Genomic DNA, 25,573 nt, shown 5'->3' with positions numbered 1-25,573 from the left:
TCCCCCTCAGCTTTATTATTTCTGTAAGATTAGATTACTTTTTCTTCCTTTAAATTAAACATAATAGAGCTGCCATTATGTACTTTTTAAAGAATTCTATTGTTTTTCTTTTGGGATGATAAGGACTTATTCTTGAATATCATAGAAGATTAAGCTGGGTTTATTTTTAAATTCACACTTACTTTGCGATAGGGGTTTGCAAACACAAATTCTGTTAATTTTAGGTGGAATTGATCTTAGTTATTTTTTTCTTTGATGTCTGTGAAGAAACATTTAAGATCTTTTTTTTCCCTCATGTTACTTTTGAATATTTATTTTGGAAAAGGGAAGAATTTTATTCCATCTTTAGCGATAGCTCAAAACATTCCAGAGAGAGACATAGGTGGACTGCAGAAAAGGGAAAGGATTGATTTTGTTTCATTTGTTTTGTGTTTTATTTTTAAGGAGCAATTTCTTGAATCAAAGTAATCAGAATGTTCACATTTCTGAATTAGATGGAAATGAACATTCCTTCTTTTTTTTTGATTGAAGAATTAGAAATGTCCAGCTGCTTCTGCATGAATCAAATAATTGTACTCTGGAGAGTAATTAAACGTGTTTAAAAGATGGAATTGTAGTTGAGACTCCGGATATTTTAAAATAAATGTTTTGATTAGTGATGTTTTGTTTACTGTGGAGTATTGAAAAAATTTTCTTTTGGAATATGTCTAAATTGACACTTAAGTTGGCCTTTAGGCTTTTTGATAACTTTCCTAATCTATTTCCTAAATATTTTGAACTCCTTTCATTTTTTAAAAAACATTTATTTACTCAGTATGTGCATCTGTGTTATGCATGTTGAGACCAGTTAGCATGCATGCTAATATTTTATCAGCTCATTATTTTTATCTGGAAACGTGTAAAGTTTGGCCTGCTAACATAATTGTGTTTGTCTTTTTACAAACTAGCTGTGTGTTCTTTTCATGGATCTATTTTGCATGTCTTTGCCGTGTTTTGTGTATGTTTATTTTTATTTTACATAGGGAGAACCTAAAGAAGTAGTTAAACCTGTGCCCATTCCATCTCCTGCTGTGTCCAAAGTCACTTCCACCACCAACATGGCCTACAATAAGGCCCCGCGGCCCTTTGGTTCTGTGTCTTCACCAAAAGTCACATCCATCCCATCACCATCGTCTGCCTTCACCCCAGCCCACGCGACCACTTCATCACATGCTTCCCCTCCACCCGTGGCCGCTGTCACTTCTCCCCCATTCGCTGCATCTGGACCGCATGCTAATACCAATGTTAGTGCTGACCAGCGGTCATCTGCGCTGAGCGCTGGTAAACCTGCAGTTAATGTCCCACGGCAGCCCACAGTCACCAGCGTGTGTGCCGAGACTGCCCAGGAGCTAGCAGAGGGACAGAGAAGAGGATCCCAGGGTGACAGTAAACAGCAAAATGGGTAGGTGGCCGAGGGTGCTTTCTGCTCTTATCAAACTCTTCTTTCAGGCAATTTCCAGGCAACACTTAATTTCCACCCACCCCCAAATCAGTTGTTCTCTGAGAGAAGGGAAATGAAATTTCATTTGCTTCATTACATGTAATGTAGCTTTATGTTATATACAATACAGCACTCTCTGCAAGGCAATTATAGGTTAATCCAAACCTAATTATGCATCTTGACCTGTTATGAATCATGTAACGGACTCTGTAACTCTTTTTCTCCAAGTCTGGAACAGCGTGCAGCAGCTGGCCCTTATAATGCAAGGCAAATCTTGAATCTTTCTTTCTCAATTTTTCCATTCTTTTGTGAATCACCAAAAGTTGAAATAGAATGGTTGCAGTTGTGTCAGCTTATGTATCTCATGCTAAAGAGAGAGGAAATGAGAAGCTTGTAAGAAGCTTTTTTTCTAGGAAGTATTCTAAAGACAGAAAACAAATTTAGTTTTGACTCATGTCTATGTATGATGCATTAGCTTAGGTCAGCTGGCTAAGCCACATTCTTTTCAGATAAACTTACACTGAAGTTTAGTCTTTAAAAGCAAACAGTAATTGAGAGGACAGTAACATTAACGGATGCTTAAAACATCAGAAGCAAATTAGAGAATACTTTCATTGTAAACATTTTTCTAAAATGAGTAGATTTAAAGCAGTGGGCACTAAATATATAATGTTATAATAACTTTCTGAGAATCCATTCCTTATAATTTTCCTCTTTTTTTGTGGCACAGATTTTTAAAAAATTGAAGTCTGTTTTCAGTAGCCATCATTTATAAATGGGTATTTTATTTTTGGAATCCAGTGACTAGCCTTTAAACCAAAGTCATTTCTGTAAAGTCATTTTGATCAGATTTATTGTGACAAAAGTGTCTTTTAAAAGGAAATAATCTGCATGCATGATTGTTTTTAACCAATGTCAGTTCCCAGGAAAATATAATTAAAATAATTGTGTAGTTAGGTCCTTTCTGAGATAATCCCTTCTGAATGTTAATTCATGTAATGTAGGGGCTGTGCTTTCATAGGACTGCTCCCATGGCAACTTGGGGGCTTTGAAAAAGAAGGTGGCAGAGTTCCAGGAACAAGTCTGGAAGGACAGCTCCTGGGCCCTATGTGTGGTTTTGTGGTTGTGGGTGACTTTTGAAAGTTTTGATGTATATACTGAGGAAAACTAGTGCCTTTCAAAGAAAGTTATTTCTCTCTTATGAAGAAGATAAATAGTATGTAGTGTTGAGGTGCATTTGGTTGTCATTTTTCTGATTTGTCTATTTTAAGATAATAGATTTTAGAGTAATCAAAGTAGATATCTTGAAAAGACAGAATGTGTGTGTACTGAATTGTGTCTAACTCTTTGCAACCCTGTGGACTGTAGCCCGCCAGGCTCCTCTGTCCATGGGATTTCCCAGGCAAGAAACTGGAGAGGGTTGCCATTTCCTTCTCCAGGGTATCTTCCCAACGTAGGGATCGAGCCTGTGTCTCCTGCATTGCAGGCGGATTCTTTACTGCTGACCCATCTGGGAAGCCCCCTGAAAAGACAGATGCTGCCTATCAAATGCTAGTCTCATGGAAGACTAAAAGCAGAAGTTTATTTTGTTTGTTAAATTCCAGGTTCTGTAGGAAAAAAATACTTCTTTTGAAGGAAGTGTTTAAGTTAAAATCTTTTCTCCTTTCTAACATTTCATAAAATTTTATAAGGAAGGCTTCTTAACAGAAAATTGTAGAGATAAAAGCAAAACTGAGGTTACAGAAAACTATTATATTGAAAACACTAACCTGAAACTTTGTGTTTTATGGGTGTAGCTTTGGTGATTCCTGAAATGACTTATTATTTTCAACTTTGTAGGCAGTGATATAGTTTCAGGGACTTTACAGTGGTTTCTTAGTCAGTTGACATGTAGTTATTGAGCACACGTCTGGTGTCCTGCACTGTCCAAGATTCAGGACAAAAGGGACTGTTATATGTTTTGCATCATTAACAAACAAGTTACTGCTTTGCATTTGTAAATTGATTGCATTTAAAAGTAGCTTAATTTCAGGTGTTGACTCGATGTGTTAGCACAATGAAAACTTGATTACTATGAAAACAAAAGTGTGGTGTTTGTGAAATTCTATAGACAAATTTGCAGTGCTCTTTCTGCTGTTTCTCTTACTACATTTAGATCAGAGAAATAAAAAAATAAATCTCACATTTTACTATTTACTAGTCAGTGATGTCATTTTCAAAAGCAGGTGTTTTGTGGTATTAATGAATATATTTCCTGCATCAGGTGTCAAACTCTTTTCCTGAAATCACTGTCAGCCTTTTTACTAAATGTGTGATTATTGAATTTTCCATATTTTTATAGTGTTACAAATGATTGCAACGAATGTCTTTCACAGTTGAGAGTTGTTACTTTTTATTACTCTTTATTTTAAAACCTAATTGCCAGTAACCAAAAATTTAGGACTTTACAAGGATGTAAAGTTAAATGGATAGATTATGTTTTTATTCAAAGCAGGAGGACTATTAGTCTTTATAGGTGTCCCACTCAAATTTATTTAGTTTTATAATAAACATAAGACACAACAAGTACTTATGAATTATGCATCATTACTGAGAAATAGTTATCCTAATAGTATTAAATCTAACAACTATGTTGATATTTTTAGAATATTAATAATACTATGCTAGCATTCTTGTTCCTTCTTACAAACAATAATGGAATGAGGCACTTTTTAGAAATTTTTAGTCCACCTTCTTCATATATGAATTTGTAATCTTGGCTTACTATTTTCTTTATTACTCTCCTTACTCTGAGAGGAAGCCGCAGCTTCCCTGGTGGCTCAGAGGTTAAAGCATCTGCCCTGGGTTTGATCCCTGGGTTGGGAAGATCCCCTGGAGAAGGAAATGGCAACCCACTCCAGTACTCTTGCCTGGAGAATCCCATGGAGGGAGGAGCCTGGTACGCTGCAGTCCATGGGGTCTGTACATTTCATGTACACAGACATGACTGAGCTGCTTCACTTTTCACTTACTCTACTTAGAGCAAAATGGAGTTTTATATTCCAAACTGGAAGGGAATCTATTTTGCATCACGTAGTTTAAGTAATTTACCTTTTTCCTTTCCATATGTTCTTGCATTATAATGTGCCACTGCTTTCAAGAGGTAAGTCTTTCATGTATTCTTTATTAATTTTAATTTCATTGGACTGCAGTCTCTTCTAACAGTTTGTATGTGGTATTTTGATGAACCTGGCCTTGAAAGATACAAAATATGATATGGTAGTAATATTTTTAAATGCTTTTCTCTTTGCAGAAAACAAAAGTGACAAAGTTAGTATCCACATTACTGGAGAGGAAATATGGTGATTTATATATGAGTAAACAGCATGAATGCCCGATTTTTGCAAAATTAAGTTAAATTTTGCAAAAGAGCTGTAATTTAGAATAACCACATTTAGTCTTTTCAATAAGTTTTGTTTGCATTGCTATGTTGTGGTGAATTGCTTTATGGTAATAAATAGTAGTGTTTAACTTTCGTCATGAAGTATATGTGGGGTTTGCTGTGTAACAGTTTAAAAGACCTTATGTTGCAGGTAATCTGTAGCAGTCAAGACTGTTAGACGAGAAAGACAGAAGAGAAAGCATAAATACATGTGCCACTAGTGAATAGTCTATATTATAAAACTGAGTTGACTTCCAAATTCATATCAAAACCCAGTATTTCCCAGGTAAAATCTCTAAGAGCCTTTTTGATTTTTCAGCCAGTATTGCTGAAAGACATAGAACTCTAGTATGCAGTTGTGTGTCATTGGCTGATAGATGGTCTGTACACCTTTGCAATTAGTTAAGTATCACAGGTAGTTGGCATAGACATTGGAAATCACCACATCAAAACTTTGTGTCTATTGGTATTGATGATAAACTAGTGATTACTAGCTTTAGAGTTGATAAAAATCACATTAGACAAGAACTTAATTTTGTGTTATGATTATTCTGAGCATATGCTGAAATTTCCTTATCATACTCTAGAGTAGAATTGAAAATATGGAATATCTTAGACACACTTGAGGGAATTAGCTATTGAATAGTAATAATTATTATTATTATTGTTAAATTAGAGAACTTTATTCCAGTATGGTTATGATCTCACTAATTGAATAGGGCTTCCCTTGTGGCTCAGCTGGTAAAGAATCCGCCTGCAATGTGGGAGACCTGGGTTCGATCCCTGGGCTGGGAAGATCCCCTGGAGAAGGGAAAGGCTACCCACTCCAGTATTTTGGCCTGGAGAATTCCATGGACTGTATAGTCCATGGGGTTGGAAAAAGTTGGACATGACTGAATGACTTTCACTTCACTTCAAGGAACGTGTTACAGTCATATAAGAATATTATACACCAGTGCACTAGAGAAACATCCCCAAACCCTGATTTATTGATTGTCTACTTAAAGTTAAATTCTTATTACACAAAGGCTTTCACTAGTTATAAGATTCCAGTATAATAATTTGACTTGTAAGGGAGGAAAATGGGACTTGAAAAAATAACCACATTTAGGTTAAATGCATATTTTTTAAAATTCAAGGATAATATTCATTAAATTACTAAATATTAGTGTGCACTGTGCTGTATGTTTTTAACTGCAGTATGTGATTGAATTCGCATTTAAACTTTGAACCTTGAGAAGTTACTTAAATTTCTAAGCATGCAGCTTGAAAGTGATAGAGCTAAGATTGGAGCCTAGGGACTTTTGAAGCCAAATTTTGGTGTGTCTTACTCTGTCATCTGTTTGTGACCTGAACTTATTTCTGTTACTTTGAATTGGCATTTGTTTTTAATGGTTATAGTCTTGATAAATTGAGTGAGTTGAAACTACATGAATGAATAATGTGCATAAACTACAGTTGGGTTTAACGGTGCTTTTTTTATATAGAGCAGCTGGAGGATCTATTCTAACAACAAATATGTATTTGTATAGTTATCAAAGTGCTTTCAAGAGCATGTAAACATATGCCCCTACAGGAAGTCTGAAAGATAGAGAAGTAGCCATTGGATAGACATATCTCTATCCAAAGATAGAGAATGTAGTCTGGTTCACTGTTGAGGGAAAAGAAGCTCCTGGGGGTTGCAGCTTGTCCAGGCATTGAGGGAGTGGGCAGCATAGTCAGGGTGAAAAGCCATATCAGTCTGACTGCCCCATTGGCACAGATGCCACTGTGTTGTATGATGGGCTATTCCACTTGGACACACTTTTAAAATTCATGAAAATATCTTTTCAGCATATTAAAATTGACATCTTTACACTTTAACCAATCAACCCTCTTCTGCTTACCCCTCACCGCATCATAGAATACCTCCACCCCCACAACTTCATTTTGACATAAACCTTCTTTCTCAAACTTTGCAATGTTCAAATATATTTCTAAAATTTTATTCTGGTCACAGGAGGTTATTTTGCAGAACTGTTTATCTGCTATTTGAAGTGTCAAGGCAGAGGAGAGAGTACTTTTCATTGAATAATAAGGCTTAGAGAAGAGTAAATACCCATAAATTACTGAGATTAACTTAATCCCGTGTCTCACCCCCCACTCAGCAAAACTCAGCCCTCTATTGAGTTTATGACACTGACTTTGATGTGGAAATACAGCTTAGCTTCACTGTACAGTCTTAGCACTCAAAGTGGTAGGCACTTTTTCTTACTACATTTATAATGAATTTTTACTTACTCTGACTAAACTTTATTGTAGTAGAATTGATTCAACAATGTGTTGAGAAACTATATAGAGTTAATACTAGTCTTCTTTATATATAATGGAATATGAATATATTTGTTTTTAATGATCCGATACTTAATAGGCTATGTGAATGAATTTTATTTTCCCTCTTTAGATGTTATTAACCTAGTTCTTTTACCATATATCAGACATGTCTTTCTGGGCAGTAATTATGCTGCTGCTAATATAGTACTCTGGAGTTCCTACAAATCACTTCTAAACTTCCTGGGATTTGCTTGTGCATGAGGGCTGTGGTAATAACAGGGGAGAGTATGAAAATTGAGTAATAGCCCATTATTAATGACGCACTGCTTCATATGTTTTTCATCACAATCACTACATTTTAAAAAATAAGAGGAAATTTTCAAAAGTGTATCATTCCCTTGTAATGTATGGTTCAGAATAATTCATCTGAGAAGACTATACTTGTTAATATATACTTGTTATATTATGTGAGAATGAAAGATTTTCTTAGTCTGCTCTAATTTTTAAAGTGATTTTAAAATGATCTGTTTCTACATCTGACATCTAGTTTATATTTTAATCTCTGACTTTTGTTAGCCACATTGTAGGATAAAATACATTTTATAGAAACCTAGAAAAAAATATTTGAGGCTTCCTGGTAGCTCAGTGGTAAAGCATCTGCCTGCAATGCAAGAGATGCAGGTTTGATCCTTGGGTCAGCAAAATCCCTTGGAGAAAGAAATAGCAATTGACTCCAGTATTCTTGCCTGGGAAATCCCATGGACAGAGGAGCCTGGCAGGCTACAGTCCATGGGATTGCCAAAGACTCAGACACGACTTAGCAACTAAACAACAACAGCAAAGAAAATATTTTAAATATTAGATCTTTCTCTCTTGGTATTAGTAACTTGAGGCTTGCTGCTGCTGCTGCTGCTGCTAAGTCGCTTCAGTCGTATCCGACTCTGTGCGACCCCATAGACGGAAGCCCACCAGGCTCCCCCGTCCCTGGGATTCTCCAGGCAAGAACACTGAAGTGGGTTGCCATTTCCTTCTCCAGTGCATGAATGTGAAAAGTCAAAGTGAAGTTGCTCAGTCGTGTCCAACTCTTAGCGACCTTTCCAGGCAAGAGTACTGGAGTGGGGTGCCATTGCTTGATCTAGCATTAATACATAAATTATTTTTTAGTGTTTTTGGAAACAAGCAGCATAGGTAAAACTGTTATCCAAATAATAACAATGTAATAGAATTTCCACTAACACTTGTTCATTTTTGTTTGTCTGCCTTTTACATAATTATTTTGAAGCATGATGTTTGGTGTAACATCTTAATTTTCATGTAAATTCAGTGTTTTGAATTTTGTTATTTCATTTTTTTCTTCTTTTTTTGGCCTCATCTGTGTTTTCCATCATCCTGGGAACTTCAATGTCTTTTCCCCTCTGTCACATCTTTTTTTGTGTGTATTATTCCTCCTTCAGTAACCCTGACACCGTGTAAGTACCTAATCAGTGGTTTCTTTCTGATTTTCATTGTCTCTGTAACTTTTCATCTGGCTTTCAACTTAACACCATCAGCAAATTTTATCAGTTTCTTCTCATTGCTTAGCATTTTCAGATATGCTGAGGAAACTAGGAAACTTGTTTTTCACGTCAGAGAACTTCATATGAATTAGTGGGTGTGTTTAGAAAACCCACACTTCTACAGTGGAAAAACTTGTCTTCAGGAAGATGGATAGGTATTATAGACAGCAGATACTGGAGTCAGAGATGTAGGTGGGGCCTCCCTTGTTTAATATTTTTTAAAAAATTTGAATAAACTTGCTACTTTTAATGTCTATTTTGAAATAAATTATTTGCTTTTGATAGTATGTTCTATCCCAAATGAATTTTAAAAATAAAACTCATATTATTCCCTTATTTAATCATAATCATAAGAGTCTAGAGTGTCAAAGCCAGTAAATGTTTAGAAACTTTCTATCACTTGACATAAAACTTAAGCCATGGTGAATGTCACAGAGTCTGAGATGTGGTATACTTTTTCAAGTGTGTGGTAGCTAGAAGATATTCTTAAGTGGTGTCATTTTATTAATCTTAGTGTCCTAGTTAGACATTTTTTTCTTTTGTATTTTTATAATCCAAACCTTTTATAGAGGATAAAATACCTGCAGCTGGCACCATTTAAGAGTAAACAATACTTACTGATTATAGAGAAATTTAAAACTGTAAGTTTAGTAGCTTAAAAATAGTTTTTCAAATAATTGCATAAGATAAAGTGTTGTCTGTTTAGGAATCTGTCAATGTATTTATGAAATAATGTTATTTTCTAATTTAAAAAATTATTTATAAAAGAACTAGGAGATTTTATTCACTATTAGTAAAAGGTGTTTCAGGTATTTCACTTCCAGGTTATTGAAATTTTATCATAAATAATTTGAATTACTATTAAACATAATCATTAAATATTAATAGTATTAAAATGCTATTATTAGTATTATATATAAATACTATTTTGTTACATATATATAGATGATTTATATACATCCATAAATATATATATTCCTATAGCCCACCGGGCTCTTCTGTCCATAGAATTCTCCAGGCAAGAATGTTGGAATGGGTAGCCATTCCCTTCCCAACCCAGGGATGGAACCAGGGTCTCCTGCATTGCAGGCAGATTCTTTACCATCTGAGCCATCAGGGAAGCCCTAGATGACTTATAGTCTTAGCATATGCATTACAGATAATTTTTCTAGTAATCATAAAAGAACACCATTATGTGATTACTTTTTGTTACCTACTCCGGGAAACATTTTACCTACTTTACCTATCTTATTATTTTTCAAAACAACCCTTTAAGGTAGATTAAATCCCCATTTCTTAGAAGGGAAATATTGAAACTTGGAGAAGTTAAATGACTTGCATAAAATGTACACTGAGTAGAAGATTATGCTTAGAACTATTGTCTGACCGCACAGCTAGTGTTAACGTTAATTCTGTCATGTCACTGGGGCAGAAATGTGTACTGTGACAGGTTTTGATTGTATCCCTGTTAAAATGACAGCAGTCGTGTGGCATTCTGATAGCAGTAGGATTTTCTAGCAGTGAGTTAATCTAACAGGTGTTTCCATGCATATCTGACACTCTGAGGGCACTTTTTCTGCTTGGATCTTGTGCTGGGTGTCTGCTAGTCCATACTCAGGTTCCTATTTCTCTTCTGAATTGAAACTCGAAACTCATTAGTATTTACCCTATGTTGCCTGGGGATGTTGAGAAGGGGGAGTATTTATAAAGTTACCTAGATCTTAAAGTGTTATAATAATGTACATTGTAAATTCCTTAATATTTATGCTTTCTTAATAGAAAAATGAATATTCTTAGCAAACTTAAGGTTCTTGAACTCTGTAGTTTGCAAATCCCTTTCATATATATTATTTCATTTAACCCTGAAGACAGTGCTACTTTGTTCATATTTTTATTTTATAAATGAAAAAATTGAGACTCAGTGAGATTGACTTGTCCAAAATTATGTATTTGAAAAGTCACAGAGCCATGATTTGTATCTTGGTCTTTTGATAAATATTTCATTTGTTTCCATTTCATTTGTGTAACACTACGTCTCTTCACATTGATGATCCTGCACCTAACTTTTTTTAGGGTGAGGGATATCTGTACACATAAATGAGAATACTATAGAAAATAACAGTTCTGACCCTTTTCAAAATTGTGTTTGGAATTGCTGATTTGGCCTGTACTAAATTAAATTATTCCTGGCTCTTGGGCCTAGTGAGGAAATGATCATTTACTTTTGTGAAAGCCAACACATTTTAGCAGCATAGGGGTATTTAACCATCCTTGGGAATATAATTCACATCTGTTTTGTTAGCCAGAAGATGAATAATACAAGTAATTTTGAATTGTTTGATTTTAATTACTGTGGACTTTGCAATTTCTTATTATTTTCCTTCTTTTCTTATTCTTTTCTTTTCCTTTTCTTCATGTTGGAAATCTCTCTTCTGCTGCCTTCTTCTGTCAATTAAAAGGAAAATCCCACCCAAACGGTAACCTTTCTGTTGAATAGATATTTATGCTATAATTTTATGTTATCATATAAGTACCTTTTTTTAAAACTTAAAAAGCCTAGTATACTTTTTAAAAGGATGCTTTTTTTTTTTTTTTTTTTAAGAAAAAGATGTGAGTATGCCTGAAAGACATGACTGAGCATATACATGTATGTCGCACATACTTGAAAAAAGCAAAATATACAAAAGGAACATTGAGGCTTAAATGTATAACTTGTAAATAATATGGGAGAGGATATTTTAGCCTTAACATAATTAAAAATATTAAAAATTTTTTTTTTTCCTTCTTAACCCTAGCCCACCAAGAAAACACATTATGGATCGTAATACCGAGTTTTATCACATACCTACTCACAGCGATGCCAGCAAGAAGAGATTGATTGAGGATACTGAAGACTGGCGTCCGAGGACTGGAACGACTCAGTCTCGTTCTTTTCGAATCCTTGCCCAGATCACTGGGACTGAACATCGTAAGTAAATAGCTAGGGATTCTATTGGATGAGTATTTTTTTTTGCCACAGAGAGTAGCATTTAGACTGCTGGACAGTTACTGGGAAATAGTAATATTCCTGAAACAGTTTGCTTTTAAATTATGCCTAGTGGTACTGTAAATAAGCAACCAGCCCAGAAGAGTTACGTTAAAAAAGTGTAGAAATATTAATAGTTGTAGTACTGACTACAGTACAGTCAATAACAGTATAGTGATACAGGAATTTTTTAGTGGCTCTGGTAACTTAACCGTTTGATATTAATTGATAAGGTAATTGTGTAAAAGTTAAAAAAGCTAACTGATGTTGGACATTGCTTATTTTATTTCAGTGAAAGAGTCTGAAGCTGATAATACAAAGAAGGCAAAGTAAGTGGTGCATTTTTTGGTAAATTGAATGCTTTCCTTTTATGAATGGTCTCTGTTTTTGTTTTCCACCTTTTCAAAGGAATAGTATGGCATTTTGTCTTTACAACTAGGGGCTTAACTTGGGTGCCTTTTGTGGTACTTAAATACATGATTTAGAGGTTTTTAATTTAGTTGATAATGTCTGAATTTTTTGTCTGTGGCCTGTTTTCTTCAGTATTGAAGTAAGTGGGCAGAAGGGTATATTTGGGGGTGCTTTGCTAACACTGCAGATCTCTGTGAATGAGTTCATGTGTCTTGCAGTTGCTTCATTTGGGGAACAAAGATTGAAGTTTCCAAGAGGGCTCTATAGATTAATTTCCATATTTCTAAAAATGCTCTACCCTTAAAATCTTTGCTATTAAATCAAACAGCTCTGTGAGACTAAGCTTTTAGAAGGCATGTTTTCTGCATGGTGATCTAAATGTAGAAACTTTTCTTTCTCTTTCTTACAACTCTTCTATCAATCTCTTTTTCTTTTTTCTTTTCTTTTTATTTCCACAGGGAAAAGATACCCCTTCACGTCTTTAGTCCCAAATACACAAAATTACGTGACTGGCACCATGAAGTTTCAGCACGTGCTCTTAACGTACAGTGATTTCTGAGGCTTGCCCCCTCTCCCCCAGCAGGCAGCACATACCTTTTCATTCACTTGTTCTTTTTCTCCAACTTCTTAGCCAAATCTGTATTAAATCTGCCTTATGAAAGAAAAAATAGAACCTTTCTATACTTTTCTAACCATTTCCTGCTATTTCGAAAACGAGGAGGATGAACATGTTTTGTGCTATTTGGTAGCCCACAAATGTTAAACCAAGAGAGAACAGTAAGGAGCTAGACTGATTCAATGGATTTACATGTGTTTTAATTGTTTTTATGGGAGTAACCTTGGACAAGGAATTCTTTTCGTAAGTGCAGTTGGGTTGGTTGGTTGAAGCAGAAGTGGAAATAATGTCCTTGTGTAATTGGGGAAATATTTTCTTTATCTTATTACATTTCCCGAGGTTACTTTAAAGTTCATTGTTATGTAATGTTCAGAGTGGGTGGAAACGCTTCTAAGTAAGCAAATACAGAGGCAGGATAAAATAGAAATGACTTTATTAGAATAAATGAAGTTTGTTATAATTTGGGTATGTTTTAAAGGAAGAGCTATTGAGGATGGCTGTCTGAAGAGCAGGAGGCCCAGATTTGGCTCCTAAAAAAAGGAAAGAAGAGATTTCTGCTTCTATTTGCAGTGGGGAAATAAAGTGCTCTTTTGGTTGGTTAGTTTAAAAATCCTATTTTCTACCAAAGGAAGTATCTCTAAGCTGGTGGATATGTTTAGGGTATAAACAACTTCTAGGTATTAACTAGTAACATGTAGACAAGATAGCTTTGCTTTATTTCTAAAACAGGGTAAGTGAACATAAAATAAATTGCAATATGAATGATTCTTTACATGACATCAGAGAAATAGTTTCCTTAGTGATATAAATAACTGTGCATTGTTGCTCTTTCTAGGAATCTCTGTTTTGGGAGATACATGCACGCTAAATATCTGACCAGAAATGCTTTCTATCTTGTAATATAATGTATTATATATTAGATTAAATTCAATAATGAATGCGTTTTGAAGTTTGGAAAAGTATTGTAATAAAGTTGCCTTTAACTTAGCTTTGTAGTTGTTTTCTGTTTCCTTGAAGTCAGTAACAAACTCTCTAGACTTTACAGTACCACTTGGGTAAAATAAATATTTCTCTTGATTTAATTTGGAATATGTTTTTTTAATTTTGTGAGATTGCTAAAATGTGAGCATAGAATGAGACAAAGATACATATTTTTTCTGTGCATTGTTACATTATTTTATATAACATCTTTCGTGAAAAACACGTAAGAATAGGTTGGGGCACAACATAGAATTAGGCTTTGTGTGAAAATTATTGCTGAAGCATCTTTGTCTTCAATCAAGGTTCCATTTTTATTTTTCCAGGTATTCTTGATTTTAATGTCATTGTAGGATAGAGAAACTGCCTCATAATTTGGAGAAACTAACATTAATTTCAGTTAGTGATTACTGTTTAAAATTTGGCATGCCAAATGTGTTTTTAAAAATAATTCTAGGATTTATCTGTGTTCATTTGTACTACAGTACTTTTCTTTCTTTTAATTGTATCAGTTCTTCAGATACTGCTTATGATTTTATGTTTCTGACATCAGTCCCAGTTGCTACTGTGTCTCTGGCTTCTATAAGAAAACCTATTTTCTTAGGCTATGTTTTCATATACCCTATAATTCTTCACTAATCTCAGGAGATGATGCTTGAAAAAAAATTCTTGTGAAAGTGAATGGTCTTGGCTAGAGTAAACATGGTATCTTACAAGAATCAGATTTCTAGAATAAACTTCAGAGTTAAGAGAAAGAGCTACTAGAAAGAGAGTTTTAGGTAAATAAAATAATTTTCCCTTAATAAAAAAAAGATAACATATGTATGTAAAACCATATAACTTGAAATAGGTGCCATTGAAAATTAGAGTTTTAATACTGTACCTAATTAAAAATAAAATAATGTCTCATTGAAACCATAGATTTAGATAAATGGAATGATCCATGAGTATGCGGGTAAATGTTCAGCCAGGATTGCAAAGGACATTCTGTTTGACCCTGTCAGAGGTTGAATTCCTGTGCTCAGTTAATCTCCTGGGACATCTTATATTCCAAGCTTAAAAGCTAGCCAAAAATTATAAAAACGTCTTGCAAAAATATTGTTGTAAGTCTAGTGACCTAATTTATAGCTTGTTTTTGTTTGCCTCTCTTCAACAGACTTTCTGTATCAACAGGCTTGTTTTTCATGTAAAATTGGAAATGTTACTTTTAAGAATTTTCACCATTTTTTTCTTTTAATATTTTAACAGCCAGAGACTAGAATGACTCCCACATAGTCAATCTTTTTTTTGTTGTTGTTGCCTTGAAAAACAATTATTTGTGGAAACAGAAACCTACTCATTTTGTACATTCTTATGCCCTTTGGGAAAACTCAGATAAAAACAGTCCTAGAGAGCTTGTTTAATAAAAGTTGTGATGTTAAGAGAGTTTTCTTTTATTCATGTTTTTGTTTTTCAGAAATGTGGGATGAATTGATTTCCCCAAATAATTTTGCAATTGTTGTAGTTGCCAGTGTATATTTAAAATATTATAAATTTTAAATATTTATTTGTTGCCTACTTTCATTCTTTCACATGAGTAGTTACTGAATACTTGAATCCCTAGCACATAGCACCCTGTGCTAGGGATTTAGGAGTCAATAGCAGATAAATATGCAAACAAGATCATCTCTGATAATTAAGTTACCAAAATAGTAAGTTAATATAAAGGAAATCTGGTTTAGGCAGGGTGGGCTCACTTAAATTGTTTGGATGGACAGGGGAGCCTGGCAAAGAGTTGGACATGACTTGAGTGCCTTATCACACATGTACACATTGAGGAGATGACCTTAATGGCATTCCCTGAAGGGGAAAAAGGTGTCAGCCAGGTGATTTTTTGACTTGGGATGAGTGCTCAAGACAGAGGAAACAAGTGTGAGAACCCCAAAGTGGAAGGAAGCAGAGCAAGTATACAAAACAGAAAGAACAGTGTGGCCAGAATGTGGTATGTGAGGGGGGAAGCATGATACAAAACATAACTCTTAATCCATATAGACAAATAAAGTATGTTCCCAATACTGTCCACAGCATTTTAAATGGGAAGTTTAAAGGTGATTATCATACCTGAACACTTTCAAGTAAAATTAGAAAATGAAGAATCAGGGAGGTAATCAACTTTCTAAATAAAGTTTACTCCACATACTTAGTGCCAGCCCTGATCAATGTAATGCATTTCTCATTGAGATCTATTGAAGATGAAAAAAGGGAGACATTAATGTATCTTGTAACGTATTTGTAGGGAACAAAATGCCCCAGAACACACATAAAGTCACTTAAAAACAAAACTTTTATGTATAGAAATGTGGCATATAATGCTCTGTTCATACTTTAGTGATGAATTTGACAGTTTAGTCCTCTGTGAAAAACTGTCTTGGTTTTCACATATCACCACAGCTGCAGACATCCCTTGTTCCAAGCCTTCCTGGAGCTGCCTACCGGCAGTGAAGTGATTGGAGGGAGGGTGGGGAGGAAGCCTGGCCGTTGCAGCGCAGGCAGGGCTGAACTGGAGGTTACATGCTAGCTCTGTTACATCTCAGGTTGAACCTCGCTTGTATCTGTTCTCTTCAGTGTGGTTCTGGTCTTCACCTTCTCATCGTTCGTTCTGGGACACTTCTCATTGCTTCTCCTTACATCACAGACCAGATTACAAACACCATTTAGGGAAATCATTAGTGAAAGATCAGTTTAGGGCAGCCTGAAACGTGTGGAATTCAAAACAAAGATATGTTTACTTTTCTCTGCCTTGAGGAAAGGATGTCTATTTGCCAATTGCATCATAAATACCCTGGGAGTAATAAGTAGGTAAAGGTATTTCTATTATAAATAACTTTTATTTCCTACCTTAGTGTTTGTAGTGTTTTATTTTTTATCCTTGAAATAAAGCAGGTTTACTGGCAAAAAAAAAAAGGAAAAAGTAATCAGATATAATCAGGGCTATAGGAATGAATTAATGAAATAAGCTTCAAAACAAAAAAATATTAACTGAATAAATGTGATAAGATCTTGTAACTAATAAACAGTACTTAATAAATTTTTTATAATTTTCCATATGGAACATTTTAGAATCAAATGTATTATTTGTATTCACGTATAAACTTATTCACATAATATGTTTTATTTGAACACTTCTGCTGTTTGCTTTATGTCTTTAAAGTGTGAAAGTGAAAGTCACTTGGTCGTGTCCGACTCTTTGCGACCCCATGGATTATACAGTCTATGGAGTTCTCTAGGCCAGAATACTGGAGTGGGTAGCCTTCCCTTCTCCAGGGAATCTTCCCAACCCAAGGATCGAACCCAGGTCTCCTGCATTACAGGCAGATTCTTTACCAGCTGAGCCACAAGGGACATCTTTAAAAATTTACCTCTAATTCTTCTCTCCTGGGAGGGATACTGCAGCTGAATGGCCTTTGAAAATGTATGAGATAAACAGAGATCTCACAAGGACAGGAGGGTGCTATTTGGGGGCCAAGGGAAGAAGTGTCTTCTAGTGCTCTGAATAATTCCACAGAACCAAGCATCATCTTCCCAAAAGACCAGTGGAATGCCACTGAGAACAGTGGGGTGAGTGCAAATGTTTTTCTTCCAAGATCTTATTCTACCTGCCGCTCTAGCCACAGGTTCTAACCCACAGTGCCCCCCACCCCACTTCCTTTTCTAATTTGTGTTACGGATATTTGCCTACATATCCTACATCTCCAACCAGAATTTGAGCTCCTTGAATACACAAGTCTTAGTGAAACATAAATTGAAGGGAATAGGCATTCTAATAGGCATGCTGTTTCTTCCCAGACATTTATACATAAATGTATATGTAAATATAAATATTTAAGTATATAAATATAGTTGTTCTCTGAACAGTGTAGGGAGTTAGGGGTGCCAACCTCCTGTACAGTCAAAAATACACAGATAACTTTACAGTCAGCCCTCCTTTTCTGTGGTTCTGCATTCTTGGATTCAGCCAAGATAGATTGGGTAGTACTACAGTATGTATTTAGTTTAAAAAAAAAAAAAAATCCACTTGTAAGTGGACCAGTGTAGTTCAGATTCGTGTGTTCAAGGGGCAACTGTATATAAATAAACAAATTCTATTTGCAAGTGGGTGTTTACAGTGTAAACATCATCTCTAGTGAACTACTTAGTCAGCTGAGGCTGCCATAACAAAATATCCAGACCTGATGACTTAAACAACAGAAATTAATTTTCTCACAGTTTCAAAAGCTAGAAGTCCAAGACCAAGGTGCTAGCAGGGTAGGTTTCTGCTGAGGCATGCCATGTCTGGCTGAAGGCTGGCCAGCTTGTCTCTTGTCCTCGCATGGCCTTTACTCTGTAGACTAGCAAAAAGTGCGAGCTATGAGTGCCTGTCTCTTGTGTTTCTTTAAGGAGGCCAGTCGTCTTGGATTAGAACCTCAACTGTTATGACCTCATTTAACCTTAATTACCTCCTTATAAACCCTGTCTCAAAAATACTGTTGCATTAGGTGTTAGGGCTTCAACATGAATTTAGAGGAAGGGCACAATTCAGTCCATAATACACACCAGCTGCCTTTCTATACGAATATTCATTTTGACAGATTAGCATTTAGAAAAAGCTATTCTAAAGTAGAGTCACTGACTTAGACCCAGTTGAAGTACTATTGTTACCTCTGTTGTGGTGCGTCCTTTTCTGATTGGCATGCTAAGTGTTTGTCTCCATGTCCTATATCCATAACTAGAGTGTAAGCTCCTTGAACACAAGCTTTTTGTATTCTTCACCACCCCCGTATGTGGCTCTAATTAGCAAAAACTAATGGTACCAATTATATATAATTGCATATTCCTCCAATTCTCTGTTCAGTTTTAGAGAAATTGTTTGCAACAGGTTTTACATAACTTTTAGTTGAGTGAAAATTCAGAATAAGGTCAAAGCTTCATAAAAATATCAAAGAATTAATATCTATAGTGAGGATAAGGGAGAGCCATACCTAAGCTGCTTGGAAGGAGAATTGTTTTGCTATGGGCAATCTAACTGGCAAAAGTAGATGCTCTTCCCTTGTTATTATCTGTTGTATAGTTGTGGAAGATATTAAATGAACATTTGTTTGTTAATCCATGTTCCTTTCTGGTTTTGGTCTGTTTTAACATGAATAACTCCGTGACTCCTGTGAGGTGACAATACATGACTAATGTTAGAAATAGGCATGTGAAATGCTTAGTGCTCTGATTGGAAAAGCCAACATAAATTTTATCATTACTAAGGAAATATTTCAAGTTAAAAGTATAATAAAACACTAATAAAAAAAAAACCCAGCCTCCATATTATCACATGTACTGAAAGCTAATATTAATATGTGGCCGACCATAATAGAGAATTATTGAAGGCCATAGAAAATTTTATTTAAAGTTAATTCTTTTAGAAACATATACCTAAAATACATTGTGTCAAGCACCATACAAAGGGTGATTTTTCTTGACTCACTATTTTTTCAGTTTCTACTATATGTAGTAAAATATTTAATAATTTAAAATTTTTATGCATGTATAGAAGATCCCCTGGAGAAGAAAATGGCTACGTATTCCATTATTCTTGCCTGGAGAACTTCACGGACAGAGGAGCCTGCCAGGCTATAGTCCATCGAGTTGTAAAGATTCCAACATGACTGAGCAACTAATACTTTCACTTTCGTAGGTCTATAGCAGTTCAATTCAGTTCAGTTCGGTTCAGTCTCTCAGTCGTGTCCGACTCTTTGTGACCCCATGAATCGCAGCACGCCAGGCCCTCCTGTCCATCACCAACTCCCGGAGTTCACTCAGACTCACGTCCATCGAGTCAGTGATGCCATCCAGCCATCTCATCCTCTGTCGTCCCCTTCTCCTCTTGCCCCCAATCCCCCCCAGCATCAGAGTCTTTTCCAATGAGTCAACTCTTCGCAGGAGGTGGCCAAAGTACTGGAGTTTCAGCTTTAGCATCATTCCTTCCAAAGAAATCCCAGGGCTGATCTCCTTCAGAATGGACTGGTTGGATCTCCTTGCAGTCCAAGGGACTCTCAAGAGTCTTCTCCAACACCACAGTTCAAAAGCATCAATTCTTCAGTGCTCAGCCTTCTTCACAGTCCAACTCTCACATCCATAGGTCTATACAAATAAATATAAAGTAGTATTTTGATACTTCCCTCCTAGTTAGTCAGTGAAGTATCTGCCTGCAATGCAGGAGAACCAGGTTCTATTCCTGGATCAGGAAGATCCCCTGGAGAAGGTAAAGGCAACCCAGGCCAGTATTTTTGCCTGGAGAATCCCATGGACAAAGGACCCGGGTAGGTTACAGTCCATGGGGTTGCAAGAGTCAGACACGACTTAGCGACTAAACCACCAACCACCACCAAAGTAGTATTTTAGTTTAGCAAAAAAGATTTCTAAAATTATCATGACCAAAACATACTTTCATTAGTCTTTGTTTTTTCTCTCTTTCTTGTTCAGGTAATGATGGGTTCTGATTTTTCACAGATTATGGTGAAGAATTAATGTGTGATGTAGTTTCCCAGTTTCTAAAGACTTAAATATACTCGCCAAGGGAAGAGTGACTGCCTCTCCCTTTAGATAGAAAACAGTTCAAACTCCAGTCACCAGTTATATTACACAGAACTGAAGTGGTTATGGGGGGAAAAAATCTTCCAGACTGTCCCTTGGTACTAACTAATGTCCCTGTGATTTTTAGTTGAAGGCCATCAGAAGAGATGTTACTTCTTGAACAGAAACTTGTCACCTTTGTGCATTCATTGAAAATTTAGACAGCAGAACCTACATAAATTTTTCCAAACAGGCTCAATTTACAGCTTTTTAAAACATTCTAGGTTGCTCACAGATATTCACAGGATCCACATAAAACAGATTTTAAAAAATTTACTTATTTATTTAGCCTCTCAGCTTGTGGGATCTTGGTTCCCTGATCAGGGATTAAACCCCGGCCCTCGGCAGTGAAAGTATAGAAATAGATTAATGAAGAAACACAGTTTGCTAACCTGTGCATGTCTTCATTATTGCTGTTTCACAAATATGCTGGACTCTGTTGTATATTCTTATTAGGACATGTGTCATTTGAGTAAATTACCTAAAATTATTGTTTAAAAGCTACACAAAGAAATTAGGAATCATTTCCTTGGCTCATAATCTCACATGTTTTCATGAGGTTAAAATCAGGTTTGTCCCAAAACACAGAACACAAAGACTTTCACAGCACAGTCTAATTTTTAAAAGCAAAAATGGAACGTTAATAACCAGATAGAATTGCTTAGCTGATAATATTATCATATGCAGTCCTGCAAAGTATTGTGTTAACCTGGAAAAAAAGACCACAGGTTCAAAAATGGGTATATAACCAAATAGTAATTATTGTCTATTGCAAAATATGGGATGTTTGTAATTTATCTCCTTTCATTTTCTACTGGTTGGTTATATTGTCCTATGGGCTTCCCTGGTGGCTCAGACAGTAAAGAACCCACCTGCAATGCGGGAGACCTGGGTTTGATCCCTGGGTCAGGAAGATCCCCTGGAGGAGGGCATGGCAACCCACACCAGTATTCTTGCCTGGAGAATCCCATGGATAGAGGAACCTGGCGGGCTACAGTCCATGGGGTTGGAAAGAGTCGGACACGACTGAATGACTAAGCACAGCACAGCACACATGCAAATACTGGTTTGATGACTATAATGTAAAAGTCGCCATCTATTGAACATAAGTAATTACTACACTCGAGCTCCTTGTGAGAAAAGTATCTTATTGAAGCAAGAAACATAGTTCCATGTACTCTGTTTTCACACACAGATTGTTTAATTTTCCGTTTAATTATGGAAATACTTGAATACTTTTTCCAAATTTAACTGTGAAGACTAATATTTATGAAGTTGTTTCATGAAAATCAGTGTTTGTAATAAGCAGGCATTGACTTTCAAAGTACAGAATGTGCACCAAGTTCTTTAGAAGTTTTATCAGACTAGCAGTGCTTCTATTATGATGCTGTTTCAATAAATTCTTTTCTCTTAACCTTAAATAGTTCAAAATTATTTTATTGAATTAAACAAGAAAATATAAGGAACTTATTTTCTTAATATTCAGTGTTGAAGACACTTCTTACAGCTTACTTTTTTTAATTCAAAAGAAATTATAATTTAAAAAGATTAGGGGTAATGATAATAGTCTTCCCCATGATGGAAGACTTAATAGTCTATCTTTGACTGCCATTCAGTTTTACATGTTTCCATCGCATTGAAAGTTTCAAAACCCCAAGTTTTTCTACCTTTATGTGAAGGTGTGTTTATTATGATGGTGAAGTGAAAGTAGCTTAGTCGTGTCTGACTCTTTGCGACCCCATGGACTATACATATTCAGTCCCTGGAATTCTCCAGACCAGAATATTGGAGTGTGTAGCCATTCCCTTCTCCAGGGGATCTTCCCAACCCAGGATCAAACCTAGGTCTCCTGCATTGCAAGCAGATTCTTTACTGTCTGAACCACCAAGGAAGCCCAAGAATACTGGAATGGGTATGTGTTAGTCTCTCAGTTGTGTCCAACTCTTTGTGACCCCATGGACTGTGGCCTGCCAGGCTTCTCTGCCATGGAATTCTCCAGGCAAGACTATTGGAATGGGTAACCTAGCCCTTCTCCAGTGGATCTTCGTGACCCAGAAATCTAACTGGTGTCTCCTGCATTGCAGGCAGATTCTTTACCAGCTGAGCTACCAGGGATTTTATAAAAGGAAATTGAAATAATTTGTTGCATAGTATAGCATAAAACATATGATAGGTATGGACATTCAGGTATGTCTTAATTTTCTTCTTCCTAGTCAAATTAAAGAACTCTGTTTTCAAGTTACATTATTCTTATGAGCAATCTTAATTGTCTATATTTTCTCTGTTGTATTTCTCTTTTTTATATCTACTAACAGGTATACATTGAGTGCTGCTTCTTTGTCCAGTTTTGATATGTGTTCATCTCCCAATACATCTAATCTAATACTGCTGAAGAGTCTGTAATCATTTCTTTAAAGTTATGTTCAAGCTAGGACAACACCTCATCAGTTTTTGAGTTAGTGTTACATATGTATTTTATCTTTTCACATATTTATTACTCTAATATCCTAATAATTCTAGGATAGGAAAAAATGTTTGAGGATAAATTTCTGAAAGATTTTAATGGCTTCAGGTAGTTGTATATCACTGTTCAGATAATGGGTAAACTGGAAGTTTTGATACAAAGAAGCAAGACTTTTAAGCGAAGTTGGTGTACTCAAACTTACCCTTTGCTTACAACAATGGAATCAAATATCTCTTGTTAATATCATCAGATCTCTTAGCAGTGATACAAGTAGGGATATTGAAGCAGTACCACAAACATGTTAAGAAAATGTACATACACATAACAGTCATTTAAATGTGAAAGATAAAACAACCAGACAGTGTTAATTTAAGAGATTAAAAAAAGTTTAATATATATATATAAAACAAGATGTTGTCAAGGATTATTATTAAAATAATAAATGCTGGTTGTTGAAAGATATTAACAGGCAAACAAAAATCACTCAAACCCAGAAATAAATACCGAAGAAGTTTATGTTTATTTACCTTCTGGAGAAGATTGAAGCCCAGGTAGGAAGTTTTTCTTAAGGTACTCCCTAATCCCTAAAATGGGCTTAAAACTCAGTATTCAAAAAACTAAGGTCATGGCACCATCACTTCATGGCATATAGATGGGGAGACAATGGAAACAGGGACAGACTTTCTTTTCTTGGGCTCCAAAATCACTGCAGATAGTGAATGCAGTCATGAAGGGTAAAAGTCATTTGCTCCTTGGAAGAAAAGCTGTGACAAACCTAGACAGCATATCAAAAAGCAGAGACATTACTTTACTGACAAAGGTCTGTCTAGTCAAAGCTATTGTTTTTCCAGTAGCCATGTATGCATGTGAGAGTTGGACCATAAGAAAGGCCAAGCGCCAAAGAATTGATGCTTTTGAACTGTGGTGTGGTGTTGGAGAAGACTCTTGAAAGTCCCTTGGACAGCAAGGAGATCCAACCAGTCCATCCTAAAGGAAATCAGTTCTGAATATTCATTGGAAGGACTGATGCTGAAGCTAAAGCTCCAATACTTTGGCTACCTGATGCGAATAACTGATTGATTAGAAAAGACTCTGATGCTGGGAAGGATTGAAGGCAGGAGGAGAAGGGGATGACAGAGGATGAGATGGTTGGATGGTATCACTGACTCAATGGACATGAGTTTGAGCAAACTCCGGGAGATGGTGAAGGACAGGGAAGCCTGGCATGCTGTAGTCCTTGGGGTTACAAAGAGTTGGACACGACTGAGTGACTGAACAACAAATAGGCTATAAATCACTGAGAGAAAAAGACTAAGTATTTAGAGAACTTATGGATTTGCTAAGTAATATAATTTTTTTTTTTAAGTCTGGAGAATGGAGAAGAAAGTAGAAGACTGGTAACAGAAATATGGTGCTAGGTTTTAAAAAGGAAAAAGGTCTGCTTCTAAACTATAAATTAGTTTGAGCTTGAGGTCACATGAAAAAAAAGGCCTCGAAAGCATTCTTAAAAACCATCTAGTGAGCACTGAGACGAGGAGGGCAGGATTGCTGTGACCCAGAATTAAGTTCTAAAGAAACAGATCACACCCAGTTAACCCATTTTGGATAGATTGGGGGAGATCTTAATTTTAACAGTTATCAAAAGCTTTTATGATCCTCTTGAATTTAATGCTAATGATTATCAAGTAGATTCATAACAGGTTGAAGGAGTTTAATGAAAGGACATTGGAGATGAGTCAGTGGCTTGGATGAAGACCCCTTCTACAGCTGACTGCCTTAATTTGTAGCTAATATGAAGCAGGAAGGTATAGCAAGTATGTTTCATACCAGATCCTCCTCAATAATATATTGACATGTAGAAAAATGGACCAAATCTAGTTTTGTTTTTTTTTTAAAAAAGGAAGGAAAGAAATTTGATATGGTTATGTGCAGTTTAGATCAAATCATTTGCTCTTCTTGAACATATTGGGAGGAATGGGATAAAGTTATCAAAAACAAATATCTGAAAAACTAGGAATTTTGGAGGAAAATGAACCCAATATGAGTTTGTCACGTCACATGGCCTCTAAAATTATAAGCAAGTAATAGTTCTGTTCTGTGCTAGTAAACTCTCAATGAGCATATTATGTTTAATGTTTATTATGTTTAGTCTTTGACAGTTATATAGCTAACCCCAACAAAATCAACTGAAAAATCATGGGACATTTAAGTCGTCTTTGGGTCAGAGGCAATTATATAAGTGCTTGTTTTTAGCTGATAATATGAGCTAGTTCCTTGACTAAAATCCATAGCTCCATCTTCTTCCACAAACACTCTCCCTTTGTCTCAGGCCTCATAGATGGCTGTGGAGATTGATAAGCAACTGAGTAAATAAATGCCAGAGCATTTATTGCCTTGTGTATAACATTAAGGGATTTAGATTCTTATCACAAAAAAGAAACCAAATATAGGATTTTAATCATGGGAGTAACATCTGATGTCAGTTTTTTAAAAGATCATTCTGAATACTATGGAAACATAATTATAAAGGAGAAATAATGAAAACATAAGGCTAGTTCTGTGTATTTTCTTAATTCAGTCAAGAGATGATAGTCACTCAGGCCATGAAAGTTCTAATAGAGCTGTAGAGACTTGAACTGGTTTATATTTTAGAGGAAGAACTGGCAGGAG

At 35.6% G+C, this 25,573-nt stretch overlaps 1 protein-coding gene across 17 annotated transcripts in view; it reads left to right on the top strand.

Moving 5' to 3' along the window:
• Positions 1-25,573, top strand: part of PDLIM5 (PDZ and LIM domain 5) — a 227,706-nt gene that overhangs the window by 126,650 nt on the left and 75,483 nt on the right. For 5 of the 17 annotated variants that reach the window (XM_044946226.2, XM_044946222.2, XM_044946220.2 and 2 more), the window contains 5 exons: positions 1,023-1,441; positions 8,669-8,683; positions 11,230-11,247; positions 11,566-11,738; positions 12,088-12,124. In XM_044946226.2, coding sequence (XP_044802161.1) covers positions 1,023-1,441; positions 8,669-8,683; positions 11,230-11,247; positions 11,566-11,738; positions 12,088-12,124 — 662 coding nt within the window. Of the gene's footprint in view, positions 1-1,022; positions 1,442-4,772; positions 4,790-8,668; positions 8,684-11,229; positions 11,248-11,565; positions 11,739-12,087; positions 12,125-12,664; positions 12,877-17,166; positions 17,398-25,573 lie in introns of those variants that run through there. The other 12 variants (XM_006046895.4, XM_006046891.4, XM_006046896.4 and 9 more) reach the window with 9 other exon arrangements.

The sequence above is a fragment of the Bubalus bubalis genome, chromosome 7, assembly GCF_019923935.1.
Source record: "Bubalus bubalis isolate 160015118507 breed Murrah chromosome 7, NDDB_SH_1, whole genome shotgun sequence".
Lineage (NCBI taxonomy): Eukaryota > Metazoa > Chordata > Mammalia > Artiodactyla > Bovidae > Bubalus > Bubalus bubalis.
This window is presented reverse-complemented; position numbering and strand designations above follow the sequence as displayed.